General features: G+C 43.2%; 1 protein-coding gene and 1 long non-coding RNA gene across 3 annotated transcripts in view; one reads left to right on the top strand and one right to left on the bottom strand.

The window, feature by feature from the left end:
* Window positions 1–1,688: 1,688 nt before the first annotated feature.
* The window catches only part of GMDS (GDP-mannose 4,6-dehydratase), a 1,113,821-nt gene continuing 1,091,030 nt past the window's right edge, over window positions 1,689–24,479 (bottom strand). For both annotated transcript variants that reach the window (XM_063923050.1, XM_063923049.1), the window contains 2 exons: window positions 22,699–22,767; window positions 1,689–2,096 (listed from right to left, as the gene is read on the bottom strand). In XM_063923050.1, coding sequence (XP_063779120.1) covers window positions 2,034–2,096; window positions 22,699–22,767 — 132 coding nt within the window. In that variant the 3' untranslated portion in view covers window positions 1,689–2,033. The remainder of the gene's footprint in view (window positions 2,097–22,698; window positions 22,768–24,479) is intronic.
* LOC134927924 (uncharacterized) lies at window positions 12,519–22,855 on the top strand. Its single transcript, XR_010177778.1, has 3 exons — window positions 12,519–12,670; window positions 13,180–13,310; window positions 22,573–22,855. It is a non-coding gene; the product is annotated as an uncharacterized LOC134927924 (long non-coding RNA).

Raw genomic sequence — 24,479 nt, 5'->3', positions numbered from 1 at the left:
GGACCCCACTAGCCCTTTGGGGAGACAGAGGGAGAGTTTGCCAGCACACACCCAAGCGCTATAAATATATATATAGGGACAACCTTAATAAGTGTGTTCCCTTTATAGCAGCTCAAATATTATAAATATCGCCAATAAGTGCCCCCCCTCTCTGTTTTTACCCTGTTTCTGTAGTGCAGTGCAGGGGAGAGTCCTGGGAGCCTTCCTCGCAGCGGAGCTGGGCAGGAAAATGGCGCTGTGTGCTGAGGAGAATAGGCCCCGCCCCCTTTTTCGGCGGGCTTCTTCTCCCGGTTTTTTTTGGAACCTGGCAGGGGTTAAATACATCCATATAGCCCCAGGTGCTATATGTGATATATTTTAGCCAGAATAGGTATATTACATTGCTGCCCAGGGCGCCCCCCCCAGCGCCCTGCACCCTCAGTGACCGCTGGTGTGAAGTGTGCGGAGAGCAATGGCGCACAGCTGCAGTGCTGTGCGCTACCTCATGAAGACTGAGACGTCTTCTGCCGCCGGTTTCTGGACCTCTTCTCTATTCGGCATCTGCAGGGGGGTCGGCGGCGCGGCTCCGGTGACCCATCCAGGCTGTACCTGTGATCGTCCCTCTGGAGCTAGTGTCCAGTAGCCTAAGAAGCAAATCCATCCTGCACGCAGGTGAGTTCACTTCTTCTCCCCTAAGTCCCTCGTTGCAGTGAGCCTGTTGCCAGCAGGACTCACTGAAAATAAAAAACCTAACAAACTTTTTCTAAGCAGCTCTTTAGGAGAGCCACCTAGATTGCACCCTGCTCGGACGGGCACAAAAACCTAACTGAGGCTTGGAGGAGGGTCATAGGGGGAGAAGCCAGTACACAGCACCTAGTGGTCAAACTTTTAAATTTTGTGCCCTGTCTCCTGCGGAGCCGCTATTCCCCATGGTCCTGACGGAGTCCCAGCATCCACTAGGACGTCAGAGAAATAGAATTTTTCTATCTCTGATAAAGCACAGCACAAAAAGTCTATCTCCAACATCTTTTTTTTAACATCTCTTCAGCCAATTCCACTGCCCTTAATGTTTACAACACACACAGCTGGTTGGGAATCACTGATGTTAATGAATCATGTTTGGCATTTTGTCCACTCAATAAATGTGGTCAGATCAGTCACCTATTCTGTCATGTGAGAATCTTTGTGTTGCTTAATTTGTTAAAATAATATATAAACTTACCCGTTCATTTCACTGGACAAATTCCGACTCATTAGAACTATTGCAGAATGCTTGGATATTTCACACTCATTATTATTTTCACCTGGCCAAATCAGACATTTTTACTTGGCTAAATCAACACGGCAACAGTCACATTGGCAGCCGATTCTCGCGCAAAACTGCTTGTACCCCATGGTGCAAATTTAGGCAGGCTAGGAGTGCGAGATGCTGTGCTGTTGCAGACAGGCATTTAAATGCTGCAGCCTTCATCTTCAACAGAATTCCCCCCAAAGAATGACACATTTTATGAGAATGCAACCTACCAATTCTCTAAGAAGTTAAACATTGCATATTAGTTAAGCCAATTTGTTTTGTTTGTGTGTGTGTGTGTGTGTGTGTGTGTGTGTGTGTGTGTGTGTGTGTGTGTCTCTGTCAGTTGTGTGTGAAATTTCTTAATGACTAAAGGTAAAAGGTGAACAGTGGCACACAATGATGAAACAGCCAAAGGTCTTTTTTTCTTTTTTAGAAATGCAATTTATTAAGAAAGGTAGAATTGGAAAGTAGAAAATAATCATGTTTCTTTCTTTCATTGAGTACAACACAACCATTTCAGAAAAATATACATCACAGAGAATGGATTGCCTAAGAAAGTCAACATTACCAAAAGAACCAATAATTGCACAAATTTCCCACAAAAAGGACATTTCTCTGCAAACATTGTGTACCCATGACGTACACCAGGAAACAAGTAAGGAAATATGTATAATTTTTAATATTTATAGATGGGGAGTGATTGGATGTTGCCCTGGCTTATTTGCAGGCTCCAATTGGCTGTGGTTCGGTGTCTTCATAATTAGGCATTGGGATTGGTCTGCATCAGAAGAATATCTGCCTCTACCATCTCCTTTACCAATTCCTGTAATGAGAGAAATGAGCGTTACTCAGTTAAATCATTTTGCTGCTGCTCAGTGAACACAGAAACAACATTACATTTCACTGTCCAGTATTACAATGTGAAACAAGCATTAGCTAAAGCCATTGTTGCCAAAAAGATGAGAGACAGACTTTAAAAATTATTAAAACATAAAAACATAAAGCAACAATAATTAAGAGCTGTTTGTGCAAATAAGTTATCACTTATTAAGTATGATTGCTGTGGTTTATAATTTGCATTTATGTCATTTTTATTTTTTACTGTTTTAGTGCCTTGATCATAGTTTGGGTTTGTTTTGAAGTGAGATACGCATGCATATATATTAAATAAAGAACAACATTTTTTAACACACTATTAATAACAAGCAACGTCACCTCATTTCATTATATTTGCCATTATTTTGTTTATTAATTGGAGGAGACTCCTGCACTGTATTCTGTATAATATTTTCTGTTTAGTGGTTGCCAGATAGAGCAATAAAATCTGGTATACCAGCGGCTGCAATTACTGCCCTCAACAGTCATACATTTTGTCACAATTGTGTTAAAATGGGAGGCCCCTAGTTAACATGGCAAACTCCAATAGCTGCTTCTCATACGTCTGAAAATAGAGCTATGAAGATAAAAAGAAAGAAATTAGCTTAAATATTTTTACTTAATTAGTAACTATTTGCCAGCAAGAGGTGCAAACAGGGGGGACGAACAGACATTTACAAGTGAGCATTGAAGTTTCCCCTTGGCTTGGATGCTAAACAACTGTGTAAAAATAACTAATCTAAATATTTGTATAAAGCAAAATTAGCACAGTCACTGATCAGTGATATGGAAATCAATTTGGAAGAGGAACTTTAATTGTGTTGGGCCTCTGTTTGTATTAATTTCTTAATCCCTGTTAAAATGAGAAGATAGATAGATAGATAGATAGATAGATAGATAGATAGATAGATAGATAGATAGATAGATAGATAGATATTCCAAAGTCTGGCACTAGTCAAATCGAATTTTCAGCCACCTATATGAAAAATACACAAAGCAGACAATGCTGCCTTTTGTCCCATATAAGACCTGCAATATATACTGTATATCAGCTACAGTGGCGTCACTTAAGGGTTACAATTTTGAGAGAAAACAATACTTCAACTGGTCAGAACAACATTTTAACCCCTGAGTGCCACCACTGCAGCTGATATACTACTAGTTAACTATTTGGAGGGCGAGTGAAGTTATCTTCAAGCACAGCAAGTGTCAAAGATTTTTATATATATATATATATATATATATATATATATATATATTTATTATATATATTATATATAAATATATGGACGTGCGGTGAGGTAAATGTCTCAGGAGGCACTGGCTAGCACCAGAGCCAGATTTCCCCACAATATATAAGCAAAAGGCTTCATATGGGCATTACACATTTTTCGATCAGACATGTGTGGAAAAGATAGCGACGGGAGGCACTGCCTCACCTGCCAGACTTTTGCTCCAGAATTTTGATTATAAAAATTATCTAAATAATACAAATGAGATATTTATAATATATTCTTTGCACTTTTCATATACTTTATATAGTCAAACCTCTGGTATATATATATATATATATATATATATATATATATACATACACATACAAACTGTATATAAGTCTCCCCCTCTCTCTCTCTCTCTCTCTCTCTCTCTCTCTCTATATATATATATATATATATATATATATATATATATATATATGCAAGATGGAGAGAGAACGGAGGAACTATACCGTGAATTCTACAAATTAAAGAAACGGGAAATAGATTTCATGTTCCATGGCCGCACGCTGTCCGATTATTTTAGAAACAAGCAGATACCCAGGGGGTTTCGAGTACAAAACTCCCCCACCATCGGACGTCACAATCCCACCTTCTGCAAAAGGTGGATTGCAGTTTTAAACAAATGTGCTATGGACTTGATGCTGTTGGTGATCGAGGAGTCCACCAGAGAGGTCACCTGCACACGTGACAAACTAAAGGCATTTGAGGAACAACATCTGAATACCCTCACTGGAGACAAAACCACTAATTGGCTAGACAAACTAAAGACTCAGGTTGAACTGTACCGCACTGAGCTTATCAAGTTCAAGAAGGATAAATTGAAGAAGGTGCAATCCGACTACGAGCAACATCGGGTCTACACTTGGTTAACTAATTCCACAGCTCCCTCTGGGCCACACAGAGGTAGAGGCTACCGGAGACAACGCGTTCATCATTCACAACGTAGCACTTCAGCTAGCGAAACTGATGACGCACTCACTGCTGAACAGACCCCCCCTCCACAGGGGGCCCCTTTAGGGGCAATCACCAGGGCAGTGGCCTCCGGCAGAAGAAAACGCCCACCCGCAGGGGCGGGCAGTCGAGGCGGCAAAAGGGGCGGCCGCCCCCCACGATAGACTCGGATGCCATCTTCAACCTTTCCTCGGTACCCCTCTCCCCGGCAGAAACATCTGTCTTAGCCAAAGGACTCGCATACGTCCCCACAAAGTCTCCCGACAAGTTTAGGTGGAAGGTAGAGACTTTTAAATTTAACAGATCCCTCAAGCTCCGTGAACATTTTGATAAATCACCCATGCATCCAGTTAAACCCAGTTTACATCCCCAGATTAGGAAACTAGGTACTGCTTCTAAATTTGATCCAGTTTCCACCAATGCGTCCATCAAAACCTTCTCACGGATGATGGATGGCTTACAGGATGTTCCAGCCCCCCGGATTAACAAAAATCTCACACGAGAAGAACAACTGGCCCTTAAATCTCTCCAGGGGAGGCAGGACATAATTGTTAGGGGAGCAGATAAAGGCGGTGGGATCGTCGTCATGGACACGGACTTTTATATTGCAGAATGTGATCGTCTGCTGGCTGACAGTGACACATATAGCGTACTGTCTGCTGACCCTACCCATAAGTTTAAATCTGAGCTGGACGATATTTTAAGTTTAGCTTTGTCTGAAGGGCTTATTTCACAAGAAATATACAACAAGCTATGCTGTAGGTTTCCTGTCACCCCCATATTTTACGCTATCCCCAAATTACATAAAAATGCCCAACATCCCCCTGGCCGGCCCATCATCTCCGCCAGGGGCTCATTGTGTGAGGCATTAGCCATTTTCCTGGATGTATATTTGCAACCTTGCATCCAGGCCACTTTTACCCACCTCAAGGATTCTAACATGCTTTTGAGGAAGTTGGTCGAGTTTGGGCCGGTCCACCTTGACACCACATTAAATACGCTAGACGTAACAAGCCTATACACATGCATCCCGCACACAGCAGGTTTAGCGGCAGTGAGACACCTCATCACCAATAATCCATTGTACACCGGGCCTGACATTGACTTATTTATCACACTACTGGAATACACACTAACACATAATTATTTTTTGTTTAATGGCCGGTTCTTCATTCAGAAAATAAGAATTTACTTACCGATAATTCTATTTCTCGGAGTCCGTAGTGGATGCTGGGGTTCCTGAAAGGACCATGGGGAATAGCGGCTCCGCAGGAGACAGGGCACAAAAAAGTAAAGCTTTTACCAGATCAGGTGGTGTGCACTGGCTCCTCCCCCCATGACCCTCCTCCAGACTCCAGTTAGGTACTGTGCCCGGACGAGCGTACACAATAAGGGAGGCAATTTGAATCCCGGGTAAGACTCATACCAGCCACACCAATCACACCGTACAACTTGTGATCTAAACCCAGTTAACAGTATGATAACAGAAAGAGCCTCTTAAAGATGGCTCCTTAACAATATAACCCGAATTTGTTAACAATAACTATGTACAGTATTGCAGATAATCCGCACTTGGGATGGGCGCCCAGCATCCACTACGGACTCCGAGAAATAGAATTATCGGTAAGTAAATTCTTATTTTCTCTATCGTCCTAAGTGGATGCTGGGGTTCCTGAAAGGACCATGGGGATTATACCAAAGCTCCCAAACGGGCGGGAGAGTGCGGATGACTCTGCAGCACCGAATGAGAGAATTCCAAGTCCTCTTTTGCCAGGGTATCAAATTTGTAGAATTTTACAAACGTGTTTTCCCCCGACCACGTAGCTGCTCGGCAGAATTGTAATGCCGAGACCCCTCGGGCAGCCGCCCAAGATGAGCCCACCTTCCTTGTGGAATGGGCCTTAACAGATTTAGGCTGTGGCAGGCCTGCCACAGAATGAGCAAGTTGAATTGTGTTACAAATCCAACGAGCAATCGTCTGCTTAGAAGCAGGGGCACCCAACTTGTTGGGTGCATATAGTATCAACAGCGAGTCAGATTTTCTGACTTCAGCCGTCCTTGAAATGTATATTTTTAAGGCTCTGACAACGTCCAACAACTTGGAGTCCTCCAAGTCGCCAGTGGCCGCAGGCACCACAATAGGTTGGTTCAGGTGAAACGCTGATACCACCTTAGGGAGAAAATGCGGACGAGTCCTCAGTTCTGCCCTATCCGAATGGAAGATTAGATAAGGGCTTTTATAAGATAAAGCCGCCAATTCAGATACTCTCCTGGCGGAAGCCAGGGCCAGTAACATAGTCACTTTCCATGTGAGATATTTAAAATCCACCTTTTTCAATGGTTCAAACCAATGGGATTTGAGGAAATCTAAAACTACATTTAGATCCCACGGTGCCACCGGAGGCACCACAGGAGGCTGTATATGCAGTACTCCTTTAACAAAAGTCTGTACCTCAGGAACTGAGGCCAATTCTTTTTGGAAGAATATTGACAGGGCCGAAATTTGAACCTTAATAGATCTCAATTTGAGACCCATAGACAATCCTGATTGTAGGAAATGTAGGAAACGACCCAGTTGAAATTCCTCCGTCGGAACACTCCGATCCTCGCACCACGCGACATATTTTCGCCAAATGCGGTGATAATGTTTCGCGGTGACTTCCTTCCTTGCCTTAATCAAGGTAGGAATGACTTCTTCTGGAATGCCTTTCCCTTTTAGGATCTGGCGTTCAACCGCCATGCCGTCAAACGCAGCCGCGGTAAGTCTTGAAAGAGACAGGGACCCTGTTGTAGCAGGTCCCTTCTCAGAAGTAGAGGGCACGGGTCGTCCGTGACCAACTCTTGAAGTTCCGGGTACCAAGTCCTTCTTGGCCAATCCGGAGCCACTAGTATTGTTCTTACTCCTCCTCACCGTATAATCTTCAATACCTTTGGTATGAGAGGCAGAGGAGGAAACACATATACTGATTTGTACACCCAAGGTGTTACCAGTGCGTCCACAGCTATTGCCTGTGGATCTCTTGACCTGGCGCAATACTTGTCCAGTTTCTTGTTGAGGCGAGACGCCATCATGTCTACCATTGGTCTTTCCCAACAGTTTATTAGCATGTGGAAGACTTCTGGATGAAGACCCCCCTCTCCCGGGTGAATATCGTGTCTGCTGAGGAAGTCTGCTTCCCAGTTGTCCACGCCCGGGAAGAACACTGCTGACAGTGCTATTACGTGATTCTCCGCCCAGCGAAGAATCTTGGCAGCTTCTGCCATTGCACTCCTGCTTCTTGTGCCGCCCTGTCTGTTTACATGGGCGACCGCCGTGATGTTGTCCGACTGAATCAACACCGGTTTTCCTTGCAGGAGTGGTTCCGCCTGGCTTAGAGCATTTTAGATTGCTCTTAGTACCAGAATGTTTATGTGAAGAGACTTTTCCAGGTTCGTCCATACCCCCTGGAAGTTTCTTCCTTGTGTGACTGCTCCCCAACCTCTCAGGCTGGCGTCCGTGGTCACCAGGATCAAATCCTGTATGCCGAATCTGCGGCCCTCCAATAGATGAGCCTTTTGCAACCACCACAGAAGATATACCCTTGTCCTTGGCGACAGGGTTATTCGCAGGTGCATCTGAGGATGCGACCCTGACCATTTGTCCAACAGATCCCTTTGGAAAATTCTTGCATGGAATCTGCCGAATGGAATTGCTTCGTAAAAAGCCACCATTTTTCCCAGGACTCTTGTGCATTGATGTACAGACACCTTTCCTGGTTTTAGGAGGTTCCTGACAGGTCGGATAACTCCTTGGCTTTTTCCTCGGGAAGAAAAACCTCTTTCTGAACCGTGTCCAGAATCATCCCTAGGAACAGCAGACGTATCGTCGGAAAACAGCTGCGATTCTTGGAATATTTAGAATCCAGTCGTGCCGTCGAAGAACTACTTTAGATAGTGCTCTTCCGACCTCCAACTGTTCTCTGGAACTTGCCCTTTTTAGGTCGTGCAAGTAAGGGATAATTTAGATGCCTTTTTTCTTTGAAGAAACATCTTTTCGGCCATTACCTTGGTAAAAAGGCCCGGGGTGCCGTGGATAATTCAAACGGCATCGTCTGAAACTGATATTGACAGTTCTGTACCACGAACCAGAGGTACCCTTGATGAGAAGGACAAAATTTGGACATGGAGGTAATCCTTGATGTCCAGGGACACCATATAGTCCCCTTTTTTCCGGTTCGCTATCACTGCTCTGAGTGACTTTATCTCGATTTGAACCTTTTATGTAAGTGTTCAAAACATTTTAGATTTAGACTATGTGTCACCAAGCCGTCTGGCTTCAGTACCACAATATAGTGTGGAAAAATAATACCCTTTTCCTTGTCGTAGGAGGGGTACTTTGATTATCACCTGCTGGATATACAGCTTGTGAATTGTTTCCAATGCTGCCTCCCTGTCGGAGGGAGCCGTTGGTAAAGCAGACTTCAGGAACCTGCGAGGAGAAGATGTCTCGACTCTCCAATCTTTACCCCTGGGATAATACTCGTACGATCTAGGGGTCAACTTGCGAGTGATCCCACTGCGCCCTGAGACTCTTGAGACTACCCCCCCACCTTGAGTCCGCTTGCACGGCCCCAGCGTCATGCTGAGGACTTGGCAGACGCGGTGGAGGGCTTCTTTTCCTGGGAAAGGGCTGCCTGCTGCAGTCTACTTCCCTTACCTCTATGTCTGGGCAGATATGACTGGCCTTTTGCCTGCATGCCCTCATGGGAAAGGAAAGATTGAGGCTGAAAAGACGGTGTCTTTTTTAGCTGAGATGTAACTTGGGGTAAAAAAGGTTGGATTTCCCAGCTGTTGCTGTGGTCCCCAGGTCCGATGGACCGACCCCCAAATAACTCCTTCCCTTTATACAGCAATACTTCCATCTGCCGTATGGGATCTGTATCACCTGACCACTGTCGTGTCCCTGACATCTTCTGGGAGATATGGACAACGCACTTATCTTGATGCCAGAGAGCAAATATCCCTCTGTGCATCTCACATACATATATATAGAATGCATCCTATTAAATGCTCTACATGAATAAAATATTTTCAGTCAGGGAATCCGACCAAGCCAACCCAGCACTGCATCTCCAGGCTGATGGCGATCGCTGGTCGCAGTATAACCACCGTATGTGTGTATATACTTTTTAGGATATTTTTCCAGCTTCCTATCAGCTGGCTCCTTGAGGGCGGCCGTATCTGGAGACGGTAACGCCACTTGATAAGCGTGTGAGCGCCTTATCACCCTAAGGGGTGTTTCCCAACGTACCCTAATTTCTGGCGGGAAAGGGTATAACGCCAATATTTGCTATCGGGGTAACCCTACGCATCATCACACACTTCATTTTATTTTATCTGATTCAGGAAAAACTACAGGTAGTTTTTTCACTCCCACATAATACCCTTTCTTGTGGTACTTGTAGTATCAGAAACACGTAACACCTCCTTCATTGCCCTTAACGTGTGGCCCTAATGAGAAATACGTTTGTTTATTCACCGTCGACACTGTATTCAGTGTCCGTGTCTGTGTCTGTGTCGACCGACTGAGGTAAATGGGCGTTTTTAAAACCCCTGACGGTGTTTCTGAGACGCCTGGACCGGTCCTAATAGATTGTCGGCCGTCTCATGTCGTCAACCGACCTTGCAGCGTGTTGACATTCTCACATAATTCTCTAAATAAGCCATCCATTCCGGTGTCGACTCCCTAGAGAGTGACATCACCATTACAGGCAATTTCTCCGCCTCCTCACCAACATCGTCCTCATACATGTCGACACACACGTACCGACACACAGCACACACACCGGGAATGCTCTGACAGAGGACAGGACCCACTAGCCCTTTGGGGAGACAGAGGGAGAGTCTGCCAGCACACACCAAAAACGCTATAATTATATAGGGACAACCTTATATAAGTGTTTCTCCCTTATAGCATCTTTTATATATATACAATATCGCCAAAATCAGTGCCCCCCCTCTCTGTTTTAACCCTGTTTCTGTAGTGCAGTGCAGGGGAGAGCCTGGGAGCCTTCTCTCCAGCTTTTCTGTGAGAGAAAATGGCGCTGTGTGCTGAGGAGATAGGCCCCGCCCCTTTTTCGGCGGGCTCGTCTCCCGCTATTTTTGAAGTTAGGCAGGGGTTAAATATCTCCATATAGCCTCTGTGGGCTATATGTGAGGTATTTTTTGCCTCTAATAAGGTTTTTATTTGCCTCTCAGAGCGCCCCCCCCAGCGCTCTGCACCCTCAGTGACTGTTGTGTGAAGTGTGCTGAGAGGAAAATGGCGCACAGCTGCAGTGCTGTGCGCTACCTTTATGAAGACTCAGGAGTCTTCAGCCGCCGATTTTGGACCTCTTCTCTCTTCAGCGTCTGCAAGGGGGCCGGCGGCGCGGCTCCGGTGACCATCCAGGCTGTACCTGTGATCGTCCCTCTGGAGCTAGTGTCCAGTAGCCAAGCAGCAAATCCACTCTGCACGCAGGTGAGTTCACTACTTCTCCCCTAAGTCCCTCGTTGCAGTGATCCTGTTGCCAGCAGGACTCACTGTAAAGTAAAAAACCTAAGCTAAACTTTCTCTAAGCAGCTCTTTAGGAGAGCCACCTAGATTGCACCCTTCTCGTTCGGGCACAAAATCTAACTGGAGTCTGGAGGAGGGTCATGGGGGGAGGAGCCAGTGCACACCACCTGATCTGGTAAAAGCTTTACTTTTTTGTGCCCTGTCTCCTGCGGAGCCGCTATTCCCCATGGTCCTTTCAGGAACCCCAGCATCCACTTAGGACGATAGAGAAAAGAGGGTGTGCAATGGGGTCGGCAGTGGCTCCGTCACTGGCCAATGCCTACATGTGGGAGGTAGAACGCCGTTTATTTTTTGAACAGACTTCTATTGCCGAACATATTTCATTATATTTTCGGTATATAGATGATTTGCTTGTGTTTTGGACACATGATCCCCAGATACTTTGCACTTTAATTGAGGAACATAATGGGTCTACTAGCCCGGTCAAGTTCACCCTCACGTCACATGCCAAAGAAATTTGCTTTTTAGATATCAAAATTACACTCCATGATGGCATGATCCGCACGTCATTGTATAGTAAGCCTACCGATCGGAATTCCCTGCTCCGTTATGACAGCTTTCACCCCAGACCTTTGGTCAGAGGCCTGCCGTTTTCTCAGTTTCTCAGGGTCCGCAGAATTACTAGCGAACCTGAGGACCTTGAACAGCAGCTAGATCTGATGTCGGAGAAATTCCGCCAGAGGGGTTACCCCACTGATATACTGAAGCAGGCACGCAGGAAGGTCATGGCCCTTAGTAGGAGTGAGGCGTTGAGGGGTGATAACCCCAGAACAACCAATGACAAAGTTACCTGGGTTAACGAATTTAATACCAACAGCTCCAGGACCAACAAGAGGATTAAACAGATGTGGCCCATTATCAGCTCTGATCCGGGCTTATCAGCCCTGAAACATTCCAGAATCATGCCATGTTATACACGTAGCGCTAACATCAAGGATTTAGTGGTCAAAAATGACATCACGGGCTTTAAAACAGCCACGACAGCCAAACATTTTTTGAGCCGAAAACCTGGCTGTTTTAAATGTTTGGGCTGCACCACATGTAGCTACATGCTCACGGGTGACTCCATTCCACATCCCCATACCGGGAAAAAAATTAATATCCGATGGCCATTGACTTGTAGTTCCTCATATGTAATATACGTATTGGTCTGTCCTTGTAGCCTATATTACGTAGGCAAGACACAATGCCTCTTTAAGGAACGAATGGCCCTCCACAGGTCGGCCATTAGGGCTGCCCTCAACACCGGCAAAAGCGACCAACCGGTCGCACGCCATTTTGTTCAGATGCGACACAGTTTGGCAGCCATCAGATACAAGATAGTGGACCACATCCCGTCCTCTGTCCGCGGTGGAGACAGAGCGACTCAATTGTTACAACTTGAGGCCCGCTGGATTTTTAAATTAGACACCATCCACCCTAGAGGTCTTAATGAACAACTGAATTTACAATGCTTTCTTTAGGTGAGGTTGGCATATATGGCCATCCAGTCATCCCATGCATGTTTTTTCAGTTGGTTTTCAGTTTGTCCAGTTTGCCCAATAGACACAGTGGCTGTTCATGGTGCTGTCACACCATAACCCACTGCGCAGCCAGGGGGCTCCAGGATAACCTTGTCACATAGGTGACCACCTGGTTCAGGCTGTATGATGTCTACCAGGCTTTCTAATCATGCGTCATTCACCCTCTTTAATACCGGTAAACTTTAATAAGCCCTAAACACTATTTGGCCACACAGTAGGGCTCTAGTGTGATATGTTACTGTGATATAGGTATACCGTAAACAGGGCTACGTATGTATCATACTCACTATACACTGTATGATGCCTAAATGAATTGTTCTATGATTCACTATACTCCAGTCTTTTTATTTATTTTTTCACTTTTTATTGATTTTCTCTGGTGTGACAGGATTGAGTATGGTTTATTATTGACCACACTGGGCTGATCTCAGAAGTTAACTTGTGCATTTACCTATAAAGCATTCATTGTCACTGTTTTTATGAGTACTGCATCACGATTTCACGATTCACTGTAATGCAGTATACTTGTGCTGTTTTGCTTTGTCATTATTGTTATGCTCTCACACGTTGGTAGTTTGTATTGTATTTTTGTATTTTTGTAAGGCTCACATTTACTATGAGGCTACGCAGCATTACGATGCTGCGCCGCATCTCCATGGTTACCGTTTTCTCTCCTGTCTGCAGCCACGTCACTGAGGGGTCGGTGCAGCGGGATGACGCAACTTCCGGATTTCGCATGCCACACGCTGCCGGAAGTGCGGGTTCCGTGCACAGGACGGCGGGGACGTGGAGGCAGACACAGATACACGGTACAGGTAGGGTGTTTAAGTTGTTGTTCTTTGCATAATCACTAGTTTGCAGTGTCCTGAGGAAGGGGGTTCGTCCCCCGAAACGTTGACGAATAAATGCACTTTTTGCTTTGATTAACTTGGAAGTGAAAGTCTCTGAGTGCCGCCGTCTCTCTCCATCTTGCATATTGGGGCTGCCATACCCTTAGGAGGGCACCGGAGCAAATACCCCTACGGGGACCACGGAGTGCCGGGCTGCTTCTATGGACTATATATATATATATATATATATATATATATATATATAACCTTATATATAAGGTTTGGTCTGATGACGGACTATAGTCTTATATCAACAACATTTCAGTTCTCTTATCAACTAAGTGTTTGTCTTCATTATTGAAGCTATGAGAGCCGCATCATTCTGCTATTATATATGTATATACAGGTTGAGTATCCCTTATCCAAAATGCTTGGGACCAGAGGTATTTTGGATATCGGATTTTTCCGTATTTTGGAATAATTGCATACCATAATGAGATATCATGGCGATGGGACCTAAGTCTAAGCACAGAATGCATTTATGTTTCATATACACCTTATACACGCAGCCTGAAGGTCATTTTAGCCAATATTTTTTATAACTTTGTGCATTAACAAAGTGTGTGTCTGCATTCACACAATTCATTTATGTTTCATATACACCTTATACACACAGCCTGAAGGTCATTTAATACAATATTTTTAATAACTATGTGTATTAAACAAAGTTTGTGTACATTGAGCCATCAAAAAACAAAAGTTTCACTATCTCACTCAAAAAAGTCAGTATTTCGGAATATTCCGTATTTCGGAATATTTGGATATGGGATACTCAACCTGTAATAGCAGAATGATGCGGGTATATACCTATATGTTTTGTAGTATTCAAAACTTGCATTATCCCAATGTGGTGCAGAGGTCCATAAAAATAATAAACGCAATCATCCAATCCATGGAATGCATCATAAAATGATGGACCGGCACTCACTGATGTGGTGAAGCAAATAAAAAAAGAGACTGTAATGCAACCTACAGATGTATAATTCTGCCTGACATTGAATACAGCCCTAAGGCTGAATTAACCCTAAGAGTCGGAAACTACCGTCTTGTCGGAAAGATGGCAGTTTCCGACTGGAATAGGTCGGAAGGGGTTCTGACCTATTCAATAGGGGCACAATTTTCCGACAAGTCGGGAAACCCGACTTGTCGGAATGCTGTCGGAAAGCAGGTGGATCGGCGGAATACCTGCCGATCCACCTGCTGCTGTTGAAAACGGGGCCAAATCCAAGAGGTTTGGCCCGCTTTCCGACAAACTCAATCCAACTTGAAAACAAGTCAGATTGAGGTGAGGAGATGGGGAGCTACGAGGATGAGAGTAGTAAATGTAGTGCCTTCCCTGCCGCCGCAGACATCACTCCCGCTGCCAGCTCCGGGTGCTGCTGGAAGCTCCCCCGTCGGCCGCCTCACGCTGCTCCCCCCACCGGCCGCCGTACACTGCTTCCCCGCCGACCGCCTCACGATGCTCCCCCACCGCTGCTGTCAGTGCACCTGGCAGCCGCTGACAGCAGCGGCAGGACAGGACACAGGGAACGGCCAAATCAGAAAGTGCCAGTCCATCATTTCATGCTATATTCCACGAACTGGGTGAGTGCATTATAAATCTATTTTATAAGATATATACAGTACTGTGCAAAAGCTTTAGGCAGGGTTGGAACAAATGCTGCAAAGTTAGAATGCTTTAAAAAATAGAAGTGTTATTAGTTTATTTTTATCAATTAACAAAATGCACAGTGAATGAGCAGAAGAGAAATCTAAATCAAATCAATATTTGGTGTGACCACCCTTTGCCTTCCAAACAGCATCAATTCTTATAGGTACACTTGCACAGAGTAAGGGATTTTGTAGAATTATAGTGAAGTGTAGGATTAACCAATCATACCAAACAGGCGATAATGATCATCATTTTCATATGTAGGTTGAAATACAGTCATTAACTGAAACAGAAGCAGCTATGTAGGAGGTTAAAAACTGGGTGAGGAACAGTCAAACTCTGCTACAACGGAGAGGTTGTGGAAGACAGCTTTATGTCACATGTTATACACCATGGCAAGACTGAGCACAGCAACAAGCCACATCTGATACTGCATCAGTAAGGTCTCTCCCAGGCAAAGATTTCAAAGCAAAATGAGGATTCAAGATGTGCTGTTCGAGCTCTTTTAAAGAAGCACAAAGAAACGGGCAACGTTGAAGGCCACAGACGCAGTGGTTAGCCAAGGAAACAGTGAATCGGATGAAAGACACACGTCGCTTCAAAACTGGAAAATGTCCAGCAGTGCCATCAGCTCACAACTGTCAAAAACCATTGGGACCCAGATACAGCCATCAACTGTTCAAAGAAGTGTGGCCAGAAGTGGTCTTCATGGAAACACTGCGGACAAAAAGCCATACCCTCGACGTGGAAACAAGGCCATTCGACTCAAATATGCACGAAAACATAGGGACTGGGGTGCAGAAAAATGTCAGCAGGTGCTCTGGACTGTTGAGTCAAAATATGAAATATTTGGCTTTAACACATACAATAATGAGTGTGTGCACACAACAGGACAACAACCCAGAACATACAGCCAATGTCATTAAGAACTATCTTCAGCATAAAGAAGAGCAAGGAGTCCTGGAAGTGATGACATAGCACCCAGAGAGCCCTGATCTCAACATCATCGAATCTGTCTGGGATTACATGAAGAGACAAAAGGATTTGAGCAAGCCTTCATTCACAGAAGATCTGTGGTTAGTTCTCCAAAATGTTTGGAACAACCTTCCTGCGAGTTTCTTTAAAAAGTTGTGTGCAAGTGTTCCTAGAAGAATTGATGCTGTTTTGAAGGTAAAGGGTGGTCACACAAAATACTGATTTGATTTAGATTTCTTTTCTGTTCATTCACTTTGCATTTTGTTAATTCATAAAAACTTAACTATTAACTATTTTTGAAAGAATTCTTACTTTGCATCATTTTCAACACCTGCCTAAAACTTTTGCACAGTACTGTATATTCAGTAAGCCCCTGAACAAAACTGATGTGCAGTTGAAACGGTCGTTGGGCACCTGGCTGGATGAGGCGAGTGCATATATTAATCTCTGTATGGACCCTGCACCAACATGCTAAATTAAAATGAGTGCTGCACCAACATGCTAAATTAAAATGAGTGCAGCCTTGTACCCCATTTCATTTATTATATATAAAGACTAAGGTACTTTCGTTGGGACTTTCATTTGTACCGACCAATCTGTTTAAACCGTTTAAATGGCAAGTGGAACACAGATTGGGTCGCCAATTAAAAATCAAAGAGTATTTTGGTAAAGGCACTTTGGAGCAACAGGAAGGTGAAGTTATCCCCTATGAGCTACGGAGATTACAACCGAAATCCACATTTGACCCGCAGTCCAATAATCCAACTATTAGAACATTTATGAGGATGCTTGGCAGTGAGGTAGATGAACAGATGCAGAATCCATTGCCTATACGACATAACCTGCAGCGTGAAGAATATCAAGCTCTATTGGGATTATAAAAAAATGAAACCCTTGAATTTAGGCCGGCTGACAAGGGGGGAGCACTTGTTATCCAAGATTGCGATAAATATATCGAGGAGATCAAGCGACAACTTGGTGACAAGGACACATATAAACCCCTTGATAAAGACCCTACCAGCATATTTAAAGTAGAGCTTTCTGATTTGTTGAAACAGGCACTGGATAGCAGGATTATAACAGCTAAATTGAGTGCGGCATTGATACCTGCATATCCCCGGGTACCGATCCTGTATACAACACCAAAAATCCATAAATCTATGGAGAATCCCCCAGGACGCCCTATCATTGCGGCCATCTAGTCCCTGTTTCAACCTGTATCTGTATATATTGATACACTGTTGCAGCCTTGTATTCAGGCACACCCCAACTATTTGCTGGATACCACTACGTTACTTTGCAAGCTTAGAGATCTTGGGGATATAGATGATGACGTTTGGCTTTGTAGTATAGATGTATGCAGCCTGTATACTATTATCCCTCACGAGGAGGGCCTATCTGCGGTCAGGCGTTTCCTCACTAATAATGCTTCATATACGGGGCCAGATTTGGATTTCTTATTGGAATTGTTGAGATTAGTTCTTACCCGCAACTTTTTCATGTTTGATGGGCATTACTACCTGCAATGTGTTGGCTGTGCGATGGGGGCCAGTGTGGCCCCATCGTACGCTAACATATATATGTTTCAGGTAGAGAGTGATATCTTTTTTTGTTAGACCAGAGGTGGCGAAGAATATATTATTCTATACCAGATACATAGATGACCTGCTGATCTTTTGGCAGGGGTCAAAGGAATCATTTGTATCTGTAATTGAGCAACATAATGAGTGTGAACACCCAGTGAAATTCACATACACCATGAGTAGAACTGAGGTACATTACCTTGATGTAAAGATTGAGAAACAAGGGGGGGAGATTGTCACCTCCCTATACTCTAAAGTGACTGATAGGAACAATTTACTCCATGGTAGAAGCTTTCATCCTCCATCACTTAAGCGGGGCCTGCCATTCTCCCAGTTGCTCCGCATTAGACGGATTACATCAGATCCGAACAGAGCAGAAGAACAAATGGATGCTATGATTGACAGATTCCTCCATAGAGGATACAATTTAGACCATTTGTTGGAAGCAAAGGAGAAAGCACTTAGATTAGATAGAGATATGCTAATCAGACAAGGTAAATCTAAAAAGGAGATCAACATGATCCCCTGGGTACAGGAATTTAACCAACATAGCCATAGTATAAGGAAAGTCTCGAAAAAGTTGTGGCCCATGATACAATCAGATGGTGACCTGAAACTTAAGAATACCAGACTTATGAGTTGCTATACTAGAAGTAGAAATCTAAGAGACTTATTGGTGAGGACGGATGTAAGATCCGAACCCAATATTAGAGAAACCTTCCTCAGACGGAAGTTGGGGTGTATGAGATGTGCTTGTACCACCTGTCAATTTTTAATTGCAGGTGACACATTTCATCACCCGGGGTCAGGTAAAAAGTATAAGATCCGGCATGCTTTGACATGTAATTCTAAATTCACTATTTATCAAATAATTTGCCCTTGTGGGAAATCATACATAGGCAAAACTGAAAGAGCCTTTAAGGAGCGTATGGCGGCACATCGTAGCGCTATTAAGGCAGCTATTAACAAGGGTGGTAGTGAACAGCCCGTAGCCCGTCACTTCTATATGGCAGCACACCCCTTAAGCACTTTACGATATCGTATGATTGATCATGTGCCCCCGATGATTCGGGGGGGCAATAGATCACTCAAATTACTTCAGCGTGAATCAGAGTGGATATTCAGGTTGGATACACTTAGCCCTAAGGGGTTAAACGAACACCTGGGTCTGAATTGGTTTCTTTTATCCTAGGGTACCCCTATCCCGGTAATTTAACTGGATATTAGCTACTATGGTTATCGTGCAGTGTCTATTTTACCTTTTGAGTAAGTAAATGTTTATTATGTCTCCAGCGTAAAATTGATACGTTTGTCATATTTGATATTTAATATATATAACAAAATGTACGTTAATTGGTATAATATGAGGATAGCCAAGTGTGTATAGCTCTAGCATTGTGCTTAGTACTGTTTTGTTAGTACACTGGGTGTTGATGATTTGACCGGCGCGCCTATGACAGGTGTATGCGGGAATGACGTCATTGATGATGAGACGCCGGGTGTGCCGTGCAGCATGGCTTCCGGCGATTGGCGTCTTGGTGATGGGAGCACTTATATAGGTAAGATTGTATGTTGTACCTGTTTGTCTGATAAAAGTGCCGATTTATTAATAAAGGGGGCACTGAAACGTTACCCTGTTTGCCGAGTAGATTATTGGATTGATGTATGCCTAGGAGTGCCGCACGTGGAAACAGCGCTATTGTGAAAAGTGTGGGGGCACCCGGGCTGGCAATTTATGTATTTGGAGAGCCGGACCTACAAGATATATATATATATATATATATATATATAGTACAGAAGGATGCCCGGCACTCTCTGCAGACAAGCCAAAGAGCGAGGTGCCCTCTGCAGCAAATGGTAATGGATAGATGCTTCTCTTCCGAACGTGTGGGGTTTTCACAAGCTTTATAAGTTAAGAGGGTCACTTTCCACCTTGTACACACCTTGACAAAAGGGCTACGGGCCCCGAAACGTTGGCCAGATGTAACTATTTTTCAATACTTAAATTGTTTATATTTTCAATAAACCCTAGAGTGCAGCTGCTTTTGTGTGTGTATATATATATATATATATATATATATATATACATATACACACACACACACACACACACACACACACATATACATATATATATACATACATACATACATACAGTACCAGTCAAAAGTTTGGACACACCTTCTCATTCAATGGTTTCTATTTATTTTAATTATTTTTTACATTGTAGATTAATACTGAATACATCAAAACTATGAAAGAACTCATATGGAATTATGTTATGAACAAAAAAGTGTTAATCAAATCGAAATATGATTTATATTTTAGATTCCTCAAAGTAGCCCTCTTTTCTTTGATGACAGCTTATCTTTGATGACAATATCATATTCAAAACCAATTGAAAATAACCTGTATTCCATGCTCTTTTAGATTATGTACTAACATTTTGAAATAACCTATCCGTCCATATTAAGCACAGACCAACCCTCACATTTAGCTTGTTGATGTGTTTATTGAGGATCAAACGTGACAGGGCAACATGGCAAGTGCAAATTTTCTACAAAATTTGATTTTGGGTTAATTGAGGCCACTTTAAATTTCTTCCATAAAATGTAAAAAAATTATAAAAAGCAATTCTTTTTCATTGAAATAAATAATGAAATTATATTTGGGGTGCATTAACAATTATAAAGTTGATTTTGGGGTAATTTGAGGCCATTTTTTTCACTTATTGGCCCAATTAAGCAAATTGAAAACTTCCAAATTAGCCAGTGGGGGGGTGTGTGTGTGTGTGTGTGTGTGTGTGTGTGTGTGTGTGTGTGTGTGTGTGTGTGTGTGTGTGTGTGTGTGTGTGTGTGTGTGTGTGTGTGTGTGTGTGTGTGTGTGTGTGTGTGTGTGTGTGTGTGTGTGTGTGTGTTTGGTGGAGGGGATACAAGTCGCTGTGCACATTCTCCGTAAAAATGAATCACAGGACCCAACTCGCACCTAACAGGATTGAGCCCATGGATGTTCTTTTACTGCAATAATTATATTTCTTGGCTTGAAAAGCTACAAAAAAAACGTTAAATTTTAAATGTAAGTATAAATACAAACTAATTCACCTATACCATGGGTCTTCAACCTGCGGCCCTCCAGCTGCTGTAGAACTACACATCCCATATCTCCCAACATGACCCTCTCCAGGAGGGACAGAATGCTCTGCTTCTGGACTTTTCTCCTAATTTGATTGCCGGCACCTGTTTTGAACAGGTTAATGGTTAAGAAAGGTGTTTCAGGACAGGTGATGGCAATCATAGATTAAGAGGAAAGTCCAGGAGCAGAGCATTCTGTCCCTTCTGGAGAGAGCCATGTTGGGAGGTATGCATGCAGTTTTAGCAAAACTGTGGCAGGGCATGCTGGGATGTGTAGTTTCACAGCAGCTGGAGGGCCACAGGTTGAAGACCCATGACCTATACAGTCTATATGACTAATCCAATGAAGACCGATTAAAAATCAGGACCCACTTCCCACATTTGCTACCCCTTGTCTGATTGCCCAAGTCTCTGGGATATAAAAGTGTGCATATTAGCCCTATATGAAGTGCAATCAGTAATGATGTTAACATTCATACAGAAGCCCTGTACAAAGAACAGAAGCCCTGTACAAAGAATGTTTGGGGTTCCACAGACTTTTGTAACCTGATAAATTTAGAAATCTCAGGTTTTCGTACCATCCCCAATATCCTCTTCTAGCCTCAAGATCATGGCACTCTGCCTCCTGGTTGTTGACTGCGATCTTCAGAATGAAAAAGGAAGACAAACAGAACTGCGAGAAGCTGCATTTACTTATTTAGCTTTAGTAAACTCTGACTGGCTGCTGTTATTAATGGAAGGAAACACAGCTAATAACAGCCCTGTTTACCTGTGGGCTTTGACAGGTCGGTGGCACTGGTTACAGTATGGAGAAACATCCGCTGGAGGTAAGTAATGGTGCACATACAAGGCACTGAATTGCAATGTGGACATGATAGGGGTGAACACTATAAATGGTAGTATACCAGCTAGGTATTGCTCTATAAACAGTAAATGCTGGGGTGGGTGGATGGGGCTGTGATATACTCTGCATCACAAAGGAGATCTCTATATTATATGCTGGAGAGAAGAGAGAATTCAGCACGGAGTACTAGACACCAGAGCATTTATGCTGATCACATGGAGCTGAACTGTATTTTGGTTGTAATGGTTGGAATTTTTAATTTTTTTTATCTGATTATAAAACCGCAGTCACATTCCATGGGACGCCAACCGTCTCCCTGATTATACATCTTCAATGTTAGGGTCACTGGAAACATTGTGGTTTCATATAGAACAGACCAGGCCAACCTGTGGCTCTTCAGATGTTGTGAAACTACACATCTCAGCATGTCCTGCCACAGTTTTAGCTTTCCCTAACAGCAAAACTGGGGCAGGGCATGCGGGGCCTTGTAGTTCCACAACAGCTGGAGAGCCACAGGTTGGCCAGGCCTGCTATAGAATAACAGGCGATACAAACAGTCCATAATAAATCTTATTCTTTCTCTTTATTATACATTACTATAAAGCTATAAACCTTTTCGATCAAACAGCTGATCAGGTAAACGCTCCTAATTAGCCGAGTACTGTGTCCCCAGCTTGACCTCCTGTGAGTCCTGTGCTAGAAATAGCTGAGTTTGTACGAGCGTCAATAGGATTGGGATCTAGGCTGACAAAGATTAAACAGCACACGAGATGCGACCTCTCGATTCCGACCGTTTAGGATTGTTTAAATCAGTTTATTGGCTAACGCTCCTGCAACAGACCTCACTACACACCTATACAATCGTCCCGATCACCCGATGGATTGTTTAGGTGTGCACTCAGCTTAAGAGAGCTGTCACTCTAAAGGATCTTAGCCGCAGATATGCTATAACACATGTTCTTGGTCTAGCAAACTTAATCAGATCAGTTCTTTTTATTTGCAGTGAAGGTGGGGCTACAAGAGGTACACATCTAGCGTTCTCTCGACAGACCGAGAGCTCTTTACCAGTCAATAACGTTGTGATGACATTTCCATTGGTGTGACACGGTGCAATGCAGCAATTACTTACTTCGAATGAGACCTTAGGTGCCCAGCCCAGCTTCTGTTTTGCTTTGCTGCAGTCTCCTTGGAGGAATTCCTGGAAGAGGGAAAAGTTAAGGACAGCAATAAGTTTATGTATCAGAATACAGGACACAATGCACAGTTTCATAGTTTTTTCAATAAATAAATAACTAAAAAAACAGATCTTGTTATTTACATGTAGCAACAAATCTATTGTCAATAATGTCTGCATCCTGTATGACTGATGCATTTTACAATTATACCGTTCACTTTTCTCAGACTTTCGCCAAAAAAATAATAATAATGATACATCCATAATGTAAGGGAGATCTAAGAAGGAAAACCCATGTTAAATAAAAATCCACTGTCAACACAAATATTAGAACCCCTGGGATAGATATTTGCTACCAGATTCCCCTCCCTTTATGTAACTGGCATCTGAACCAGTTAAGTTTTAAATCTGGGCGAGACAGAGACTGAACATTAACTTGCTATTGCTCTGGCAAGAGAGTAGTGCTGTCTGCATCCAGCCTATAAATGAACTCATTTTGCCTGAAAAAGGCACCAGTACTTCACCAATTGGTTATGCTCTATTCTACAGATTTATTTTGTAGAGTGTGTTCTTGAGTATAGTATACAGTATAGCTCTTACTAGAGGTTACGGGCTACTTCCCAATTGAACTTGGCAAGTACCAATATTCAATCACACAACCTTAATAGACTTTAAGATATCAGACTAAGGTCCATGGCCATCATAAATACGCAGGACTGGATTAAGGCTGGTGGAGACCCAAGGGCAACAAAGTAGTGGGGGCCCAGGGACGATCGCTCTTGATCCAGCCCTGTAAATATGTATATTTGTTCTTTATAGTGCACAGCACCACTTACTATATGTACGTATATGGAAAGCGAGCAAAAGTCTAAGTAGTAAGTAGGAGTCTATTTAGCTTACAAGATGAATGTGCAGTACAACACTTTTGTAAACAAACAGGATGTAAAATTTGCTATAGGTCAGTACTGAAAAACCAACTGTCTAAAGAAATGGAGTATACAATATGACTACCAAAGCAAACCACTGCAGGCTATAAACATACATAAACAGCATCACTGTAAAGACAATAAAAACAAATCAAAAGCTTAACATACTACACACTAGTCCTGCACCAAATGAGTGGGAGTGTCTGGGTATTAAGTGTAAGACGGGTGTTATTTCTTCTAAAATCTTTGTTGCCTTTTAACAACTGGATTGTCACTATTGAAGCAATTAGCTTCTTCACCAGGCTAATACGTGTGTCGAGAAGGAATAAAAAAAAGTTAGGGGCCCTAAGTAGCTCCAATTTGTCCTAAACAATGAAATCAAGCTAAACCCTGAGGCCGCAAAAAGTCTCTGCAGGGACAATGTTCAATTTAGGGTGAAAGGTAATGTCGGGGCTAGGCTCCTGTAACTGATTACTCAACAACCTCCACCATCCCAACCACAAATCTCTATGTGCCATTGCTGGAAACCCAAAGATACACACATATCCCACTCAGTATACATGAAATTACTTTGGTTACAGTTCATGGTCTACATTTATCTGAACAGCAGACAGATAAATCTGTACAGATTTCTAGTACGTCTATGACTAAACCACACTCTATGCAAACAGTGGAGTTGTAGCAGAAATTCAATTGTGCAGCGCGGTGGTCAGGTTACTGGATCAACTGGTTCAAATTATTGTCTTGCTTTTCTATAAAACACAAGTAAATCACAAAACAAATAGAATAACAAATGAAATGCCTAACCTT

The sequence above is a fragment of the Pseudophryne corroboree genome, chromosome 5 (assembly GCF_028390025.1).
Source record: "Pseudophryne corroboree isolate aPseCor3 chromosome 5, aPseCor3.hap2, whole genome shotgun sequence".
Classification (NCBI taxonomy): Eukaryota; Metazoa; Chordata; class Amphibia; order Anura; family Myobatrachidae; genus Pseudophryne; species Pseudophryne corroboree.
Note: the sequence above shows the minus strand (reverse complement) of the source record. Positions and strands in the feature narration are given on the sequence as shown.